This window comes from Equus przewalskii, chromosome 29 (assembly GCF_037783145.1).
Source record: "Equus przewalskii isolate Varuska chromosome 29, EquPr2, whole genome shotgun sequence".
NCBI lineage: Eukaryota > Metazoa > Chordata > Mammalia > Perissodactyla > Equidae > Equus > Equus przewalskii.
In genome coordinates, this window is record NC_091859.1 from 40451992 (window position 1) to 40472264 (window position 20273).

General features: G+C 51.7%; 2 protein-coding genes across 12 annotated transcripts in view; one reads left to right on the top strand and one right to left on the bottom strand.

The window, feature by feature from the left end:
• The window catches only part of MPPED1 (metallophosphoesterase domain containing 1), a 79818-nt gene extending 73446 nt beyond the window's left edge, over positions 1 to 6372 (top strand). For all 6 annotated transcript variants that reach the window (XM_070600599.1, XM_070600601.1, XM_070600597.1 and 3 more), the window contains 2 exons: positions 1848 to 1961; positions 4015 to 6372. In XM_070600599.1, coding sequence (XP_070456700.1) covers positions 1848 to 1961; positions 4015 to 4133 — 233 coding nt within the window. In that variant the 3' untranslated portion in view covers positions 4134 to 6372. The remainder of the gene's footprint in view (positions 1 to 1847; positions 1962 to 4014) is intronic.
• A 12294-nt stretch (positions 6373 to 18666) lies between these two features.
• Positions 18667 to 20273, bottom strand: part of EFCAB6 (EF-hand calcium binding domain 6) — a 231704-nt gene continuing 230097 nt past the window's right edge. For all 6 annotated transcript variants that reach the window (XM_070600030.1, XM_070600034.1, XM_070600028.1 and 3 more), the window contains one exon: positions 18667 to 19056. In XM_070600030.1, coding sequence (XP_070456131.1) covers positions 18934 to 19056 — 123 coding nt within the window. In that variant the 3' untranslated portion in view covers positions 18667 to 18933. The remainder of the gene's footprint in view (positions 19057 to 20273) is intronic.

Genomic DNA, 20273 nt, shown 5'->3' on the forward strand with positions numbered 1-20273 from the left:
CCAGTCCCCTAGCCCTGGGTCTTACTCCTCAGTCCACTGCCCTCCCCTCAGTAGGAAGGAGCTCTCTGAATCGTCAGTTATGCCATGCCATCTCTCTATAACCTTTCGTGGCTCCCTCAGGCCTTAGAATGAAGTCCGGCCCCCAGCAGTCTGGCCCAGACCAGCCTCTTCCTCCCACTACAGCCTCCGCCGAACCTGCTGTCGCCCTCGGTGCTTGGGGCCAGGCTGGGGCTGGGTGATGCTGGACCAGGGGCTCACCTGACGCAGTGCTTGCCTCCGGGCTCACCGGCTGCCGGGTCAAGGGGCACAGGATGGCCAAGCCCAGCGGGACATGCTCGAGGAGGAGAGGCTGTCAGAGGAGGCCTGGGGAGGCTTGTGGAAGAGGCGACCTCTGAGTCGGGGCTGGAGAGCAGGGAAGGGAGGGGCGAGAGCGTGAGGCCCAGCGCAGCTTGAGAGTCATTCACTCACACACCTGTGGCGGGAGAACCTGCCCTGAGTACCTACTGTGTGCCACACGCCCAGCCAGTGTCCTCCGGCGCCCCCCTCCACTGTCACAGAATGCTGAAAGGAAGGCTTCCCTACCCCCATTTCCAAGCAGAGGGAGCCCTGAGTCCCAGGGTCCTTGACATGGTTTAGGGGTGACACAGCGGGATCGTCCCCAGCTCTGCTATCCCACCTGCAGCCTCCTGCCCGCTGGAGGAGCTCCCTTCAACATTCAACGTCATTGCTCACTTAGAGTGAGGCTGTGGGGCCAGGTTTTTGTTTCCTCCCTCCCCCGGCACCCCCGCTTGCTTTCCTCCTTTCCACCCCTCCATGCATTCCTGCAAACAGCATCTTTGGGGTTGCTGTTCTCTGGGTGCTCCACCACGCCCGCTGCACGCACAACACATACCTCCTGTTTTGGGGATGCCCGTGTGCTCAGCCCAGCCCTGCCCAGTTGTTGGATGAATTGTCGATTGAGGCACAGAGACGTTAAGTGACTTGTCCAAGGTCACAAAGCCAGTAGGTAGCAGAGCCTGGGACTTACACACCACCATCTGCCCCGGCCTGTTCCCTGCCCGCTACCCTCCTCTTGTCCTTGCCCCCCACATCTCTAAGTCCACATCTCCTGCAGCCGCCTGAATCTTCCAGTCAAAGGGCCCCTTCCCCTCCCAGCAGTTGCAGACACCTGTCCCGCCCACCCAAACAGAGAGGGGCCCAGATGAGCCCTCGGGGCTCACATGGAGCCATCAGTTGCTCTCCGTTTGTGAAGCCGTGCGAGGATAATAAGCAGCCGCCATACGGGCGGCTCGGGGAGGCCGCCGGGGAGCAGACCCAGACGCAGGCGTGAGCCACGCTGCAGCGAGTGAAGTTCGTTTTCATGATTTTGTGACGTTTGTTTAGAGAGTTTCTAACATGAAAATCTTGCTCCCAGGCTCCACTTTCCCGCCGGCCACTTGGGTGCCCTCCGTCCTCCCCTGTCCCTCTCCGGCCTCCGTTCACTTATCTCTGCTGTGGGTGGAGGCTCCCCTGGAGGCCACTGTCAGCACGAATGGCCTAGGGACTCACAGTTGTGCGGCACCCCCACCCCACGTGCCTGGCCCACTCTGGGCTCTCACGAGCGTGACTCCCCGTGCGGCCCTGCAGAGGAGCGTGAGGCCGCGAGGTCCCGGCTCTCCCTCCCTGGAGGCTGGTGCGGGGCGGGGTTGGGGGGAGCTTGCTGGGATGTGGGGGGGAGCTACGCCCAGGCCTGTGAGTCCAGGACCCCTGTGTCTCCGAGACGGCACAAGCCGCCACCTGTGGTCCGAGGTGCTGGGGGCTGGGCCTGCCCGGACCCCGTCATTGCCCTCTTACTGTCCCCCGCACAGGCTTCCTAGACTGGGTCCCCAAGAAGATGCAGCGGGTGGGCTGCGTGGAGCTGCTCAACACGGTGCAGAGGCGTGTCCAGCCGCGGCTGCATGTCTTCGGCCACATCCATGAAGGTCAGTGGGGGGTTGGGGGGGGTGGGAGAGGGGGTCCTCATACACGGGGGGCTCCTCACTGGCCCCTCAGAGGGGCCGTCTCGCCTCCCTTCAACCCAGTGGCCTCCAGCTGGATCTCTCAGCGGAGGGCGGTAGTCCATTTCTAACGTACCCTCTCTAAAGGCCTCGCCCACATTGGCTCTCAGTCAGCTGTTGCTGAAACGTTTAATAACAGGAGGACGGACCAAAGTCTGGCAAGACTTAGGGGTGAGTCTTACTTCCTCGGAGCCCCGTGACTCTGTCATGCCTCCAGCCTGGGAAGTCTTCAGGAGACGGGCAGGGGGCTTTTGAAAGGAGGGGCCTTTTGGACGTGACGTGGAGGATGCATTAGAATTGGCAGGCACACTGTGAGTTCCTTAAGGCTGGTGGCCCAGTCTTGTCACTTACATCCCTTACATTATTAAGCACCTGGCATACAGTAGGTGCTTAATAAATATGGGGGCTGCCTGCCTTCCTGAGATGCTCTGGTGGCAGCGCCCCCCTAACTCCAATTGCACATGCTCACAGACATGGCATTTTGGCCTGTCCTGGGGGCTGGGACCACATCATTGGAGAGATGGGGGATGTCCACTTCACCTCACGGGACAGTGGGCAGGGCAGCTGGTGGTGGCGGGTGCTGGTGGCTCCAGTCCGGACTGCCCACACCGCACCTGGCCGGTCACTGCACACGGGATTTTCCTCATTAGACCTCAGACGGCCTCTCCGCAGCCTGATTTCACCAGCTGGGCAGGCCCCTCCTTTCGCTCCTTGCGAGGCTTTACCCCACCTGCCCAAGGCTTCCTTACCCCAGCCCTCCTGCCTGGAAGCACATGGGCTCCCGTGGGGCCTGGGGACCGAAGTGTTCTCCCCTAGAATGGTCTCCCGGCCTTCGGAGCCTCCATCTGGGTTGGGCTAGGGCCCCTGGGCCTCACATGCGCCTGGTCCACATCTGATCGTTTTCCAGCTCAGACTGCTCCCTCTGCAGGGTGTTGTCAGGGGCGGGAGTGGTTGGGCCTCTCCTGGCCCCGAGGGCCTCCCAGACTTTTGGGCAGCAGACGAGCCATCCGAGGCAGAATCCGAGAGGTCCTGGGGGTGATGGACAACTCGTCTGCCATGGGATAATGATAATGGCTGTCATTTTCTGCAGCCCTACTACGGGCATGTGGTGCCATCAGATCCGAGGTCGTGTGTGATCCAAACCACACCTCTGCTCAACTCTCCAGGCAAAGTAGGGCTCTAGAGAATGGGTACACTGCACAGGGGAGAGGAGGTGTCCCTTCTGGTTTGGAGATGATCTGAGCTGAACGATGAGGAGGATCTTAACGAGGAGACATGGTGGGAAGAGGGTACGGTGGGGGCAGAGGTTAAGAGAAGAAAGTACATGACGATGATGATGCTGATGATGATGATGGTGTTGATGGTGCTGATGATGGGTGATGGTGACAATGACGATGATGATAGTGATGATGATAGTGATGATGGTGATGATGATGACAATGACAATGATAGTTATGATGGTGATGATGACAATGATGATGGTAATGGTGATGATGGAGGTGATAATGGTGATGACGGTGATGATGATAATGATGGTGGTAGTGATGATATGATAATAATGAGGTTGACGATGACAGTGGTGGTGATGCTGATGGTGATGGTGGTAAAGATAATGGTGATGAAGATGGCGATGGCGATGATGGTGCTTCTGCTGCTGCTGTTGGCAATGATGATGGTGATGGTGGTAGTGATGGTAACGAGGATGATGGTGATGATGATGTCTCACTGTGTGCTTTCTGGGCACTGGGCTGAACACTGTATGTGGATTATTGTCTCATTTGATCCTCACAGCAGGCCTGGGAAGAGCATCTCCCATTATCATCCCTATTTTAGACGAAGAGTTTCAGTAGCTTGCTGGAGACACATTCGGTCCATTGTGGCTGAGTGCCCTCTGACTACCACACCCACCAGACCTCCCCCACTGCCTGGGCTCCTGGCCTTACCTCTCGGCCGTGACGGGTGTGTGCTTACTTTCCAGGATATGGTGTCATGGCAGACGGCACGACCACCTACGTGAACGCGTCCGTGTGCACCGTGAACTACCAGCCCGTGAATGCGCCCATAGTCATCGACCTCCCCACACCCCGGAACTCCTGACTGGCCCTGTGCCCCAGCCCTGCCCGCCCACAGCAGCTCCATATGCCTGGCCGAGAGCACGGACAGCAGCCACCTTCCTTCCATGCAGACCCCCATCCGGCTGTGGGGACCAGCCCAGCAGACGGGTTGAGGCCTTGGAATGAAGATCACCTCTGACTCTTCAGCCTCGTGTCGCCGGGAGTGGGGACCCCGCAGGTCCCTGTCGGGTTCTGTGCTCATCTCTGTTTTCTGCGTGTACCTTCCGTGCGTCCCTCACTAGAGGACCTGCCCAGCTCGCGGCCCCGTCCTGCTGGGGAAGAGACTGTCTTCCTCCTTCCAGTGGACACCGTCGTGGGTGTGGGGAGCCCCTGCTCCTGGACAGATTTTGCAAGTTCTTGCACGAAATCTGCCTCTAACTGAGGGTCTGTGTGGCTGCAAGACCCAGGGCTGGGGGGTGGGTGGGAGCTTCCGTAGGCTGGAGGGACCTTCCTCTCCGCCCAGACTGGAGAGGAGACAGGCCCGCCTCACGGCCAGGGCCCTCCGAGGGAGCGGTCAGGGACATCTCAGGAATTCCGACTGCACCTGGCCAGGCCGACAGGCTGTCGCCCCCCTGTTTTCTTCCTGTGGGCATTTTCGCTGACTTGAACAATGGCCTGAGCATCCCCGACAGCACTCAGAGCCTGGGTTTGGGGGGTGGGTTCTACAGAATGAGCCATTTGAGTGCCCAGGACCGGCTGGGGGCTTCCCAAGTCATGCTCGACCCCTCGCCTGGTGGGGGCTGCACTGCTCTGCAGAACTCAACAGCCCGGAGGGTCTGCAGCTCGAGGCGGCCCTGCCACGTGTCTGCCCCCACGCGGGTGTGCACACACACACGTGCATACACGCGCCCCCTTAATTTAATGAAGTGGACCCTGTGTTTCTCATTACTGTCCTCGAGTGAGTTCCGGCCCTCCGTGCGATTTCCTCGCACCTTTGGGGTCTGTCTGGCACGTCCACAGCTGAGGAAGGCTGAGTGGTCCCCAGTCCCTCTTGCCCCAGTACCAGCCGCCCCGTTAACGGGAGGGGGACACAGTGACAGAGTGGGCCATGGGCTCCCGCCGCTCCACCCAGGGAACTTCTTTTTCTCCTTTAAATTAGGACCAGGGGGCTTGGGCTGCATCTCTGAGGGAGAGGGAACCAGCAGGGCCTGAGGAGGGTGAGGCACGGGCGGCAGCGTCGGCACGTGCAGGGTCAGATTCTGTCTTCATTTAAAATTCTGGTCTTTTGTTCGTCATGGGTTTTTTCTGCATCAATTTTGATTTTTAAAAACATTACATTAAAATAGTATCGTTCATCTTGATTGCTGATTTTTTTGGACAGCCCCTTAAATTGTGTGCCCGAGAGGAGGGACCTCACTTGCCGCACCCTAGTCCTAGCCCTGGGAACCAGCATTTAATGCGCCCTCCGCAGATACCATGGCATTTCATCCTCAGGCAGTCCTGCAAGGTGGAGACTGTTGGCCCCATTTTAGAGATGAGGAGGCTGAGATCAGAGAGGTGAGGTAACTTGCCTGAAGCTGCACAGCACAAAAAGGGCAGAGGCAGGATTTGAACCTCCATCTCTGACTTCATAGTCCTTGCTTTGCCACCACCCAAAGCTCCGTCCCTACAAGGCAATGCATGGTCCAAGGCTCTTTTGTTTTTCTTAAGGTTCGTTTCTCATAGAGAGCCCCTGGAGGCCTGAGGGATCCTGTCCCCCTGAGCCCAGCCCTCCGGTATCCTGGGAGATCGTGATTTCTTCCTACTCGAATGGGGCTCCCAGTGGGGTGAGCGGCAGTGTCCAGGGAGCCTGGCGGGAACACTGCGTTGGCCGTGGCCAGCTTCGCTCTGTGGGGGCCGGGCTCCAGGAATCCCGTTTGGCCCAAGTGGTTCCTGGTGGCCGAGGATATTTCTAGTCTCTGGGGATGCCTCAGATGCAGGACGTGTGTGCGCATGCACGGGGTGGAGAAAATACACGGCTCTTTCAGTCGCCTCTACTGAATTTCTATGCGGACCAAGAACTATAAACTTAAATTTTTTTTTCCCAAGGTATCTTCAGAATATGGTGTATTTTTATGTGGAAAAGAAAAGTTATGAAGGCAGCTGTTACTTTAAGAGAAAATTCATTAAAAGTCCTCGAGGTATGAAAGATGATGGCGTGCTCCTCAATCATTTTGGCATAACTTGATTGTGGCTGTAATTTTTTTTGTCAAGCATGTCAGACAATAAAGTCTTTGTAAAAAGAAGAAGTCCGTGCAGCGCCTCTTCCTGTGCTTGTCTCTGGGTGTCGTGTGGGGCACGTGGGAGGAGTGGGGTCCTTCTGCTGAGTTCTGAGTCCTGGACAGAGTTCAGAGGCCGAAGACCTTCCATGTGGCAGTGACTGACGTCCCTGTGCTTGCTCCAGCTTCCCCGAGGGTGAGGGGGTCGTAGAGGTGGTTGGCATGGGCAGTTCTGTGCATTATCATCTTCAAATGTGTCAACCGCCTGGTTCTCCAAAACAGAGCACTCAGGATGGCCTTAGCCCTGGACTCTTCCTGAAAGCAGCATGTTCAACCCAGCCCCTGTCAAACTAAGGGTTCAGGTGTTGCCCAAGAAAAGCACTGGCAGGTGTAAAGACCCTAGTCTTACAGCTCCCTAAGCTGCAAAAGTTCTGCCATTTTCATCCATCCATCCATCAATCATCCATCCATCATCCATCCACTCACCTACCCAGAGACCCAATCCATCCATCCACCCACCTACCCACTGACTCCTCTATCCACCCACCCATCCACTCACCTACCCATTGACCCATCCATCCATCCATTCACCTACCCACTGACTCCTCTATCCACCCACCCATCCACTCACCTACCCATCGACCCATCCATCCATCCACTCACCTACCCATTGACCCATCCACCCATCCACTCACCTACCCATTGACCCATCCATCCATCCATCCATCCACTCACCTACCCATTGACCCATCCATCCATCCACCTGCCTACCCACTGACTCCTCTATCCACCCACCCATCCACTCACCTACCCATTGACCCATCCATCCATCCACTCACCTACCCACTGACTCCTCTATCCACCCACCCATCCACTCACCTACCCATCGACCCATCCATCCATCCACTCACCTACCCATTGACCCATCCATCCATCCACTCACCTACCCACTGACTCCTCTATCCATCCACCCATCCACTCACCTACCCATTGACCCATCCATCCATCCATCCATCCACTCACCTACCCATTGACCCATCCATCCATCCACCCGCCTACCCACTGACTCCTCTATCCATCCACCCATCCACTCACCTACCCATTGACCCATCCATCCATCCATCCATCATCCATCCACTCACCTACCCAGAGACCCAATCCATCCATCCATCCACCTACCCACTGACTCCTCTATCCATCCACCCATCCACTCACCTACCCATTGACCCATCCATCCATCCACCCGCCTACCCACTGACTCCTCTATCCACCCACCCATCCACTCACCTACCCATTGACCCATCCATCCATCCATCCACCCATCCACTCACCTACCCATTCATCCATTCATCCATCCACAAACACTCACTGAGCATCTCCCCGGGCCTGGCTTGGACTAGGGAGGTGGTGGTGGTGGTGGTGATAGATTTAGGAGCTAGGATGAGGGATGGATGTGGGGATGAGGGGGGAGGGAGAGCCAAGGATAACAACAGACGTTGGCAGCCAGTCACAGAGTGGGAGCATGGGAGCCAGAAGAACAGGTTTGAGGAGGGATGTTGAGTTCCATTTGGGACTCGTGAGCTGGAGGTGCCCTTGGGATATGCAGGGGGAAGTGGCCAGTGGCCAGGGGGATAAATGGAGCTGGAGGGGAGGAGCCTCCCTGGAGACCTGCATTACTGAGTCATAACGGAAGCCACAGAGCTGTAGGCCTTCCAGAGGGGCGTGCGGAGGGCAGGAGGAGCAGCCCGGGGCAGACCGTGAGGGAGTCAGCCTCTCCATGACCCTCTCCTGTCCCCAGACTGCCCCTCCCAGAATTCCCCTCCACCAGGGCCTCCCAGGTGCCCACGACCACCCATCCTGAGCCTCTGCTCCCCGTCCATCAGGGGCCTATGACCACCTGTCCTGGGCCTCAGCTCCCCATCTGTGGGCACGAGGAGGAGCTGCTCCACCGGAGGCATCTTGGCTACCGCCCTCCGCCAGTGTGGGCCCAAGCAGGGCTCCCGGGCAGGTGCAGGGACCCTGTGTGGCTGCTGCCACCTCTGGTAGTGCTGCCACGTTGCAGGCTCTGCTGCAGTGCACCCAACGATCTGCTGAGACGCAGCAGCTATGGAGCCCCCCGCTCCTGCTGCCTTCTGTGTAGACAGGCTCTGATTTGTCTGGGGTTTGCACCGAGGTGAAGGGGTCCCTCAGCAAAGGTGCCGGGGGGGCCTGGTGCCCTCGCTCTCGGTGGTTCGGTGCTCAGGGTGCACACACCCACAGCCGTCCTTCCCTAGGTGTCCCCGTGGCATGAGGGGTGATACAGGCCGGGGTCCCAGATCACCCTCCGCTAGCCCGTGGGAGTCCAGTGGGTCAAGCCAGCAAGCTCCCTCCCCGCCCTCGGCCTGCGGTCGGTCAGCTCACTCGCGGGGCCCCGCCCCCAGCTGCTCTTTCGTGCTATTTGGCTTCCACGGAGCTGGTCCTCGATCCCCAACGGGAGCAAATACCCAGGCCTTTTCCTCCCGGAGACCCCTGCCCGGCGCCCTGAATAAAGTAGTGGAGGTGACTGCTCTGTGGGCCAGCGCTCTCCCCTGATGCCACCCACAGCGCCCACGTGGGCCCAAACCGGTTTGGCCAGCTGGCAGTCTTGTCACAGAAGCCCTTCGACACCCCAGGGGGCCCTCAGTCCCACCGTCCCACTGAAGACACAGACTGTGAAGATCTCCAAGACGTGGGAGTCAGGCCCCGCTGTCTGGAAGCCTGGCAGGCTCCTCAGACCCCAGGAAAGAAGCTGAGCCCTTCAGGTCCCACGTGCTTGGCTCAGTGAGTGGCAGATGGGGCCAGGCCTGAGGGCCGTGAGGAAGAGCAAACCCCGTGTACAGGGGAGATCACGGAGAGCTTCCTGGAGGAAGGAACTTGGCAGGGCCCTGAACAACAGGATATGATTTCTCCATTTTAAAAAACACTTTATATTTTGAAATCATTTTAGATTTACAGAAGAAGTGTAAGAGAGTCCAGAGGGTTCCTCTAAACCCTTCAACCAGTTCCCCTAATGTTAGCACCTTATATAGCCACGGAACATTTATCAAAACTGAGATTAGCATCAGCAGGACACTAGCAAACGGCAGCCTCTGTGGATTTCAGCAGGTTTTGGCCAACATCCTCTGTTCCCGAATCCAGATAGTGTCATGCTGTTTGCTCGTCACACCCCTCAGTCTCCTGCATCTGTGACAGTTTCTCAGTCTGCCCTCACTTGTCACGAAGTTTTGAAGAATACTGGCTGAGTGTTTTGTAGAAAGTCCCGCAGGTTGTGCTAGTCTGATGTTTCCTCACGATTGGTCTGGGGTTGTGTCTGGTGAGAAGAGCAGCGCAGAGGCAATGTGTCCTTCTCGAGGGGGCGTGTCCGGGTCACATGATACCGCCGTGCTGCATCGCTGGTGATGTTAATCCTGACACGTGGTTAAGGTGCTGTCTGCCAGGTTTCCCCACGGTAAAGACACCAGTTTTCCTCTTCCACACTTGATTTGTTAGAAGCGAGTTCCTAGTCCGGCTCATACTCAAGGAGAGGGGAAGGAAGTCCCCTCCTGGAGAGAGGAGCCTTACAGATTTCGTGGACATACACTAAAATCCCATTGACTAATAAATATTTGTGGGCCGTATTCGGAGGCTGTGCAAATGTCCTGTGGCTCCTTGAAGTTTTGCCCACTCATTTTAGCGTCCGTCTGTGGACGCTGCCTGGAGCAGTGATGACTGCGGTCTCACGGTGCTTTTCTGTTTCTTCTTTCCTCCCACATTCCTCACTAGGAATTGTTAAGGAAGATTTGTCTCTTCTCTGCCATTTACTTATTTTTATCAGCATGGACTCGGGACTATTTATTTTATTCTTTAGGTTATAATCTAATGCTATCATTATGTTTTGTGGCTCCAATCGTTCTAACTTTGACCATTGTTGGGAGCTCTTTCAAGTTGGCTCCTGTATTCTTTTGACATATTTCTATCTTTTGTTTGTTTGTTTGTTTGATTTCCTTACTCTCTGGCACTGTCAGGTGCTCCAGGCTAATCTCTTATTTTCCTTGCCCCGGCCCTAGAATCATCCATCTCTCCAGAGAGTTCTAGCCTCTTTTATTTAGAATCTAAGGTCTGGGTGGCCGATGTGCTAGTTGCTCCTGGGCTATCAATACATCCAGGCCTAGTGGTGGCCAGAGCTAGGAAATACATGCCGTACACTATTCCATTCATACGCACCTACCTGTCCCCATCTCTACATCCATCCACCCATCCATCCAACCGTGCGTCCATCCATCTACTTACCCATCATTCGTCTTAAAATAAGCATTAGCTCACGCTGAGTGACACCCAGTCCCTGACTCTAACCCAGCAATGCAGAACCTACTCTTGCCTTTCCACCTGGCTTATTGGTAACTTTTCTCTGAAAGTGAGACGCCTGGCTCCCATATCTGCGATCTACCTAGGCATTGGTTCACTCTTTACCTAGAAAGTAGTTTCACAATTGCTGATCTGTATCCCGGTAAGAAACATAGCTCCTAGCTAGAGTACAGTGATTGGATGCAATCCTTTTTGTCTTTAGCTTTACAGTCAAAACTGTGTTTTCCGAGGTTAAATTGGTCAGCTCCTTCCCCCCACCCAACTCAGTGAGCTTGTGTCAGACATTCGCAATACAATCAGATTTTTTTGTCCCAGTCTGCATTCCATCCCGAGAGTCCCTGACATCCTGGTTGATTGTTTTAAATTTGCACACAGTAACGTTCACTCTTTGTAGCGTACACTTCTGTGGGTTTTGACAAACGCAGAGTCACGTACCCACCATACCAGTAACGTAGGGAACAGTTTCATCAGCGGAAAATTCCCTTGTTTGCGCCCTTTTTAATCACACTTTTTTCCAAAACGGCTGTACGTTTGCAATCCTACAGGCAATGAATGAGTACTCTTGGTCCGCATCCTCGTCAGAATCTGGTATTGTCAATGTAAAAATTTTTACTCATTTGAATAGGTGTGTGTTGTATTTCACTGTGGTTTTAATTTTCACTTCCCTAATGACTAATGATGGTGACATCTTTTCATATGCTTATTTGCCATTCACATTTATTCTTTTGTGAACTGTCTGTTCAGCTCTTTTGTCTCCTTCCTTAAAAACTAGGTTGTTTGTTTTCAAGTTTTAAGAGTTCTTTACGCTCTGGATGCAAGTCTTTAATTGAAGACGTAATTTGCAAATCTCTTCTCTGCCAGTCTGTGAATCGTCTTTTCATTCTCTTAATGGTTTCTCAGAGCAAAAGTTTTTAATTTTGATAAAGTCCAATTTATCAGTTTTTTTCTGTTATAGATTGTGCTTTGGGCATAGTACCTAAAAACTCATTGTCAAACCCATGGACGTGCAGATTTTCCCTGTTGCTTTCTTGTAGAAGTTTTACAGTTTTACATTTAGATCTATAACACATTTTGAGTTAGTTTTTGCATAAGGTGTGGAGTATGTGTCGAACTTCGTGTTTTTGCACATGGACACTATTTCTCCATTGAATTGCCTTTGCACACTCACCAAAGATCAGTTGAACTTATTTGTGTGCGTATATTTCCGGGCTCTCTGTTTTGACCTATATGTCTGTCCTTTTGCCAATATCACACTCTCTTGATTACTAGCATAACTTTACGGGTAAATCTTGAAATTGGGCAGTATGAATCCTTCAATTTTGTTCTTTTCCAGAATTGTTTTGGCTACTGTAGTTCCTTTCTCTTTCCATATACATTTTTTTTTAATTTTTAAAATTTTTCCTTTTTCTCCCAAAGCCCCTCGGGTACATAGTTGTGTATTTTTAGTTGTGGCATGTGGGATGCTACCTCAGCATGGCTTGATGAGTGGTGCCATGTCCGTGCCCAGGATCGGAACCGGTGAAACCCTGGGCTGCCGAAGCGGAGAGCAAAAACTTAACCGCTTGGCCACGGGGCCGGCCCCTCCATATACATTTTTGAATTAACTTGTTGACATGCAAAGTAAATTTAGCTGAGATTTTGACTGGGATCGCATAGAATCTATAGATCAAGCTGGAGGGAAGTGATACTTAACAACGTTGGCCCTCACAATTCATGACAACCGTTCCTCTCTCCATTTATTTAGATCTTTCATTTTTTTCATCCATGCTTGGCAGTTTTCATCATACAGAGCCTCTACATATTTTGTTAGATTTATGCCTAAGTACTTCACTGGGGGGCTATATAAATAGTATTGTTTCTTAAACTTCACATTCCAGTTGCTCACTGTGGGAACATAGGCGTATGATTCACTTTTGTATACTGACCTTGTACCTCCCTTAGTTAGCTTAGTCAGCTTTTTGGTGGGTCTTTTTTTGACTTTCTTATGTAGACAACCATGTCTTCTGCAAATAGAGACAACTTTATTTCTTCCTTTCCATTTTCATTTTTCCTTTGGGTTTTTCTTGCCTTGTTGCACTGACTAGGACTTTCAGTAGGATGCTGAGTGAAAGTAATGAGAGAGAACATCCTCGCCCTGCTCCTGATCTTGGGGGAAACATCCACTCCCTCGCCATTCACTATAATGGTAGCTGTACCTTCTGTAAATGTCTTTTATTTAGTTAAGAAAGTTCCCACTCACAACAACATGGATGGACCTTGAGGGAATTCTGTTAAGTGAAATAAGCCAGATAGAGAAGGACGATCTCTGTATGACTCCACTCATATGAGGAATTCAAACATGTGGACAAAGAGAACAGACTAGTGGCTACCAGGGGAAAGGGGGGTTGGGGGGTGGGCACAAAGGGTGAAGTGGTGCACCTACAACATGACTGACAAACAATAATGTACAACTGAAACTTCACAAGATTGTAACCTATCATAAACTCAATAAAAATTAACTTAAAAAACAACAACAACAAGCCATTCTCTGCAAACTAACAAAATTGCTTGTTTTCTATATTGTGGTAATTCCCATGCTAAATCCTTTAATATACAGCCTGAGGAACCAGGAAGTCAACAATGCTTTGAAGAGGATTATGGAAAAGATGTGTTCTACTCTAAAATAAATGACCTATGGTCTAACCAAATGGCCTCAGAGTTGGGATGCAAAAAACAAAAGAAACAAACAAACAGAAAAACAGATTTCAAGTTTCTGCATTAGCCTACCACTCGTAATGTGCTTTCTAATGTTATATTAAACAAGTTATTATCAATACAGAAAAAAAAAGAAAGAAAGTTCCCTTCTGTTCTTAGTTTGCTAAGAGTTTTTCTTATGAATTAACGGTGAGTTTTGTCAAATGCTTTCTCCGCATTTGTTGAGACGAATGTACGTTTGATGCGCTGGGTCTGGGCATGCATCTCTTTGAGAGTTCATCCCCCTGGGAGTTCATGGAACTCCTCAGATATGTAGATCCATGGTTTGCTTCAAATTTGGGAAGTTTTTGGCCATAGTTTCCCCAATATCCTTTCTGCCTGTTCCCTTTCTCCCCTCCCGCTGGGACTCTCACTGTGTGGATGCTGGTACACTTGATGGTGCTCCACAGGGCTCTCAGGCTCTGTTCGTTTTTCCTTATTTTTTCTTTCTGTTCTTCAGACTGGAGAATCTCAAGTCACTTATCTTCAAGTTTTCTGATTCTTTCTTCTGCATCCTCAAATCTGCTGTTAAGCCTCTCTGGTGAATTTTTAATTTCAGTTATACTTTTCAAACTCCAGAATTGCTATTTGGTTCTTTTTAATACTTTCAATCTCTTAATTTAATACTTTTAATATCTTCTATTTGGTGAGGCATTGTTCTTGTACTTTCCTGTTGCTCTTTAGACACGGGTTCCTTTAGCCATTTGAATATATTTGAAATAGCTGATTTAAAGTTTTTGTCCATTATGTTCAACATCTGAGCTTCCTCGGTGACAGTCTTTATTGATTAATTTTCTCCCCTGTGTATGGGCCACACTGTCTTGCTTCTTTGCATGTCTTGTAATTTTTTGTTAAACACTGGACATTTGAAATAACATAACATGGCAACTTTGAAAATAGATTCCAAAAGTTTGTTGTTATTGCTGCTTGTTATAGCTGTTGCTGTTTGTTTCATGACTTTCTGAACTAATTCTGTAAAGTCTGTATTCTTTGTCACATGCGGCCACTGAACTCTCTTCTCAGTTAGCTTAGTGGTCCGCTTCTGACTGGACAGAGATTCCTTAAACACTTGAAGCCGACAGATCCCCGTCTATGCTGATGAGCTCTGTGTGCACGCTGAGGCATGCCCTCAACACTCAGCCAGGAGTTGACCACTCTGCCTTAGCCATCATCCCCTGCGTGTGTGGGGCCTTACGGTCAGCCAGAGGTGAGAGCTTAGGGCCTTCTCATGTCTATTCTGAGCATGTGCACATCCCTGGGCATGTGCCCAGCCCTACACACATACATGGCCTTCTAGATTCCAAGGAATATTTTAGGAACTTTTCAAAGCCTCTGTGAACATCTCATTCCCTGGCTTTTCCTTTTAAGCTTTCTGTGTAGTCTATTGGTTGCCCCAACTGTTACCCACTGTCTCAAGCAGCCACAAAGTTAAGACACTTGCTCGTAATTGTTTTGGACAAATGTCCCCCCCTACTCTGAGGAAAGGGTTTTTTGTACCTGAGCTGTCTCTCGGTCAGTTCAAATGCAAACAGTCTTGTAAGTGAGGTCTTCCAGGGGACCCGCAGGCAGCTCAAATAAAGATAATTCTTTGGGAGTGAGGCTCTGAAAATGCTCCAGCCCTGTTCCGCTCTCTGTAGAGGCTGCTAATCTGCACTGAGAATGCAGGCTGTTATCGTTCAAGGCTACTGGGGGTTGGAGAGTGGCTGACAGACTACGGCAAGTTAAAACGTTGCTAAACTTGTTCCTGATAAGATTCAGCTGCTTTTCTTGAGGAAATGCTTCTTGAGTTCCTGAAACATTTGGTTAATTTCTAGAATTCTGAAAAAGTTGATGCTCACAATTTTTGCCAGTTTTCTGGTTGCTTTTTTGGAGAAGAGAATTTTCAGAGGCCCTTACTCTTCCAATTTTGCTGATGTCACCTCTATGTTTCCATTTTATCTCCTCTATTGAACTATTGTTTTGACTTTTTAAAAGTATATTTAAAAACATGCATTTTTCAATGGTTTCTCTATAGTTTAGAAATACATTTAAAAATAATCCAGGTCTCTCTCTAGATAATATCATACTGCTTCACATGTGGTGTAATAACCTTGTAACAGCACATTCTGAATTCCTCCTTCCCCTCCCTTGTGCAATTGTTGTCGTGGTTTTAAAAATGGTCTAAACACACAATACATTATTAGAGTCGTTGCTTTAAACAGTTATCTTCTAGAACAATTTAAAATATAAAAAGATTTTATTTTAACTTTATTTCATTTCTGATGCTCTTCATTTCCGACTTGATTCTGTTCCTTCTGCCTGTAGAACTTCCCTTAGCATTTCTTTTAGAGTAGGTCTGCCGACAATGGGTTCCCTCAGGTTTTATGTGTCTATGAAATTCTTTATTTCTCCTTATTTTTGAAGGCTATTTTGCTGGTTACAGAATTTTTGCTTGATAATTTTTCCTTTCAGCACTGTTATCTGTTACTCCATTGCTTTCTGGATTGCATGGTTTCTAAAGAGAATTTTGTCATAATTCTTATCCTTGTTCCTCTCTCCTCTGTACATAAAGTCTTTTCTTCTCTGTCTTCATGATTTTTTTCTTTGTTTTTTTTTCGGGAGTTTGAATATGATATGCCTAGGTGTGTGTGTGTGTCTGTGACACAGAGAGAGAGAGAGAATCTAGCCTGATTCCATGAGCTTCTTTTCTCTGTAGTTTAGTGTCTGTCACTAATTTTGAAAAATTCCCAGCCGTTATTTATTCAAATATTTCTTCTGCCTTATGTTCTCTTTCTTCACAGTTTCCAACTATGTGTGTTAGACCATTTCATATTGTTGCCCCTCTCTTGGATATCCTGTTACGATTCTTCTCTTTGCATTTCGATTTGGGTCCATGCCATTGGTCTGTCTTCAAGCTCACTCATTCTTTCCTTGATGTGTCCAGTCTACCGAGGAGCCTGCCAAAGGCGATCTTCATTTCTGTTACTGTGCTTTTTGTTCCTAACATTTCCATTTGATTCTTTTTTACAGTTTCCATCTCTGCTGAAATTTCCTATCAGATTGAGTGCATTGTCTAATTTTTCCACTAGAGCTTCAACATATAAATGTGTTATTTAAAATTTCTTTTCTAATAGTTCCAAAATCTGTGTCACATCTGAGCTGATTCTGATGATTGCTTTGCCTCTTCAGACTTTGTTCTTTTAAATTGCCTTTTGGCTTCGGGGAGAAGAAGAAGAAGAAGAAGAAGAAAAGATTGGCAATAGATATTAGCACAGGTGCCAAACTTTTTTTAAAAAAGTAAATAAATAAAAAATAAATTGCCTTTTGTCATGGGTCATAATTTTTTACCATGCTGTGGGCATCGTCTGGCGGGGCCCAGCGGGCTTTCCTGTGTGAGGGCAGGAGGAAGCCGCTCCGGCCTTGCAGGCTGCACAGTCTCTTCTTCTTGCTCTTTCCCTTGTTCTCTTCCTCCTCCTCCTTCAACCCTTAAAACATGTAAAAACCATCCTAGGCTCAGGGACTGTACACAAACAGGCCACAAGCCCTATCGGGTCCCCTGGCTGTGGTTTGCAAACCGCCGCCGTACAGGCAGTAGACACCGAGGTAAGGATTTTTATGATTAGAGAAGAATACGCCTTTCTCCCGGTGGGGCCTCAGTGTGGGGCTTGGGTGAACCTCGTGAGGAGCCAGACTAGGTTGAAGTTTGCTCCAGCTGGCTGTGGGTCTTCCTCGGTGCTGCTCCCTCGAGAGGTGGTGTCTCCTGCGGCTCTCCCAGCTGTGCCCCACGTCACCTATTGCATGATTGTCGGTGTGGTGGTGGTGGAGGAGGGGGTGGGGGTCTCTGAGGTTCCGATTCAGCCTCAGTCGTGCCGGCACTGTAAGCACCCCCAAGTGGTCCTGTCTCCCTCAGATGGAGAGCGGATAGTGTGGGTTTCTGCCTCTCCTCCAGGAACAGAGCTTTTTATTGTCGTTTCTGTTCCCCCACCTGCACTGGGTTCGGACCAGAGCCCGCAGGCTACCGTTCTGTCATCCTTCTGCTGCACATTAAGCTTTCTGCTCCCTGTGAGAGATGGGGAGATGGGTTCTGGCAGAGTTTCAGCCGTGGCTGCTGTTCTCCTCTTCCAGCCCGCATCACGGAGGAGCTGGGAGGGAGGAAGCATTCTCTGGATTCTCCCTCATCTCTGTGAGCTCCTCGTGCGGCTCCCGGAGGATGCGAACACCCCTATGTCTGCAGCCCCTGGAACCTTCACATTCTTAGGCTAGTCCACATTTGGTCTTTAGCAATTTGTTAAAATTTTCCAGCTGAACCCTCTTACTGGCTCCTGCGGTGTGTGGTGGTGACTATCCCAGGTCAGCAAATGCTTGGGCGCATTTCTGCCTGCAGGCACCTGTCTCCCTTGGACCTTAGTGAGCTGTTTGTGGTGGCCCCCACTCTTGGGTAGGCTCAAGAAGTCATTTGTTTGCATTCTGTCCTGTCATACAGGTGCGTGATGCTCTTCTCAGGTCTCTGCATCTTGGAGTCAAGACCACAGGTGCTTCTCCCGCCTCTGCTGTGTCACGCTTGCTAACAGCTCATTGGCCCAAACAAGTCACGTGGCTGAGCTTGGCTTCAGGAGGGGGAAATAGACATCACCTCTTCAGAGACGGGAACTTCACGGTCCACAGGTAGAGGGATGCACACACCACGGGGGGACGAGAGGGACCATTAGTTCTGAGACGAGGGGCTCCGTGGGGCTGGAGAGACAGGCACTCAGATCTTCCAACACATGGGATCAGAGGATGCTGCCCCAGCTGGGTGGGGCTCGGGGAAGGCTGCCCAGACCTGAGACACCTGAATGGATACAGGCCCCGGAAAGAGAAGGAGGAGGGGCTGGTATGCCCATCTAGGCTTATGGTGCGGCCCCCTGGCTGAGAGTCTGAGGGCCGTGGAGCCCACCCCTCTCCCGACCCCTTGCTGAAATCCTGTCCTGTGGTCTGGCTCCGGGCTTCGAGCTTAGGGCTGGGGCTCTGCACGCTGCCATCGACCCAGGGCTGCCCGCACCAGGGCCCTGACCCCTCCCTCTCTTTTGATTGTCGGTGGCCTACTGTCTTGGGGGCTCCAGGGGCAGGTCTGTGTTTGACTCCTGGGCCTGAAATGGAGGAGGGGCTCCAGGCATCCAGCAGGCGCTCACGAATAAACGCTCCAGAAGTTCTGAGTTTTTACCTACTCTGTCATTGGCGGTTCTTTCAAAGTCTAGAGGATTGTTCCTGCAAAGATTAACATTTTTATTTGCTCAAACTAACCAGTGAGGGTCCTGAGGCTCAGTGGGCAGCCCCGATCCCTCCGGCAAGGCTGGCGCCGGTGCCAGAGCCGCAGGGCAGCGCGGAGCCCGCTTAGCTGCCGGGAAAGGTGCGGGCCTGGGTGGGTGGGGGCTGTTTCTGGAGACCCCCTGGAAAGTTCACGAAGCCCCGGCTACATGTGAGTCCTGGCCCACCCCGCTGCCCTCTGTCCTTGGGGTGCCCTGCAGGCGCCTACTGGAGGAAGGCCCGGAGGAAGTCGTTGTAGCAGATTTTGGAAGTCAGCGTCTTGTCGTAATACTCCAGGATGTGGAAGAACTCCTCCTCCGACAGGTTGACGCTGTACTGCCTCAGGACCTGCAAGACGGGCGGGGCTGCCAGGAAGGGGCTGCGGCCGCACCCGCCTCTCCTCGGCCGGAGTCTGAGGATCCCACCTCCAGAGGTGCCCCCAGCACCTCGACCCCCTGCTTCTGCCCTCACCACCCCCGAGGGCAGCCCCCAGCGTGCACCGTGGGTGTGAAACAGGAAGAGGCCTGGGCCTGCCGTCAGATGGGGCTGCTGGGCCTCCCCACCCCCAGCCCCCCCGGAACAGGAGGTTAACCACCATCGCTCCCTGAAGGGCAGTGAGGCTGGCCCACATGTTCAGACAAGGCGGATGGACAGAGAGGAGGGGAGACTGGCCACAGGGCCCTGACTGGGGTGCGGCCTCGGGGTGCGGCCCACCCAGGAGGAGGACAGGGCTGGCAGGTGTGGGCTCAGGGAGCTGCTATGCCTTGACAGTAAGGCAGCCAGAGGCAGAGCCTGCTGGTTGCCCACCTGCGATCAGCTGCCCCTTCCTTCTTAGCTAACAGAACCCTGACTTTCTTCAGGCTGCTTTGCGTCCGCTGAAAGGGGGCCTTTCTCGGCCTCTCTCGTGGCTCGGTATATTCGGGCCAGTTGAACCTACGTGAGAATGTTATGGGGACTCCTGGGAAGCCTCCTCTAAAGAAAGGGGGCATGCCCTTTTTCTGTCGCCTTTTTCTCTCTGCTGCCTGGAATATGCAAACGATGCTGGGGCTCCAGCAGCCATCTTGGACCACAAGGCAATCTTGAGGAAGGAAGCTAGGTTTTGAGGCTGGTAGAGCAAAAACAATCATGTCTCTGATGACTGTCCAGCACCATGCCAGCTCTGGACGTCTTTTATGTGAGAGAGAAATGAACTTCCACCATGTTTAAGCTGCTCTTATTTTTGTGCTGCTGTTACATGCAGCTACAACAAATCCCAATAGATAGGTACCCTAGTAAGTAAAAATAAAGATTAGGTTCTAAATTTCCTGGCTACGTTTTGCGTTGTAATTTGTCTCTAAGGGGAGACTAGAAACTGCTGCTAGAAGACCCTGAGGTTCCCCCAGGGCCAGCAGCAGGCCTGGCCCCAGGCCCACGGGGCTGAGGTTAGCTGACCTGGTTATGGGGCCGAAGGGCTGAGAGCAGGAAAGGAAACAGGGCCCAGGTGTGGGAGAAGGGCCTCAGTCACACGCACGTGGTCTCCGATTCCCCCTCTGCGGAGGCCATGTCTCCATTTCTGCGGTTCCCGC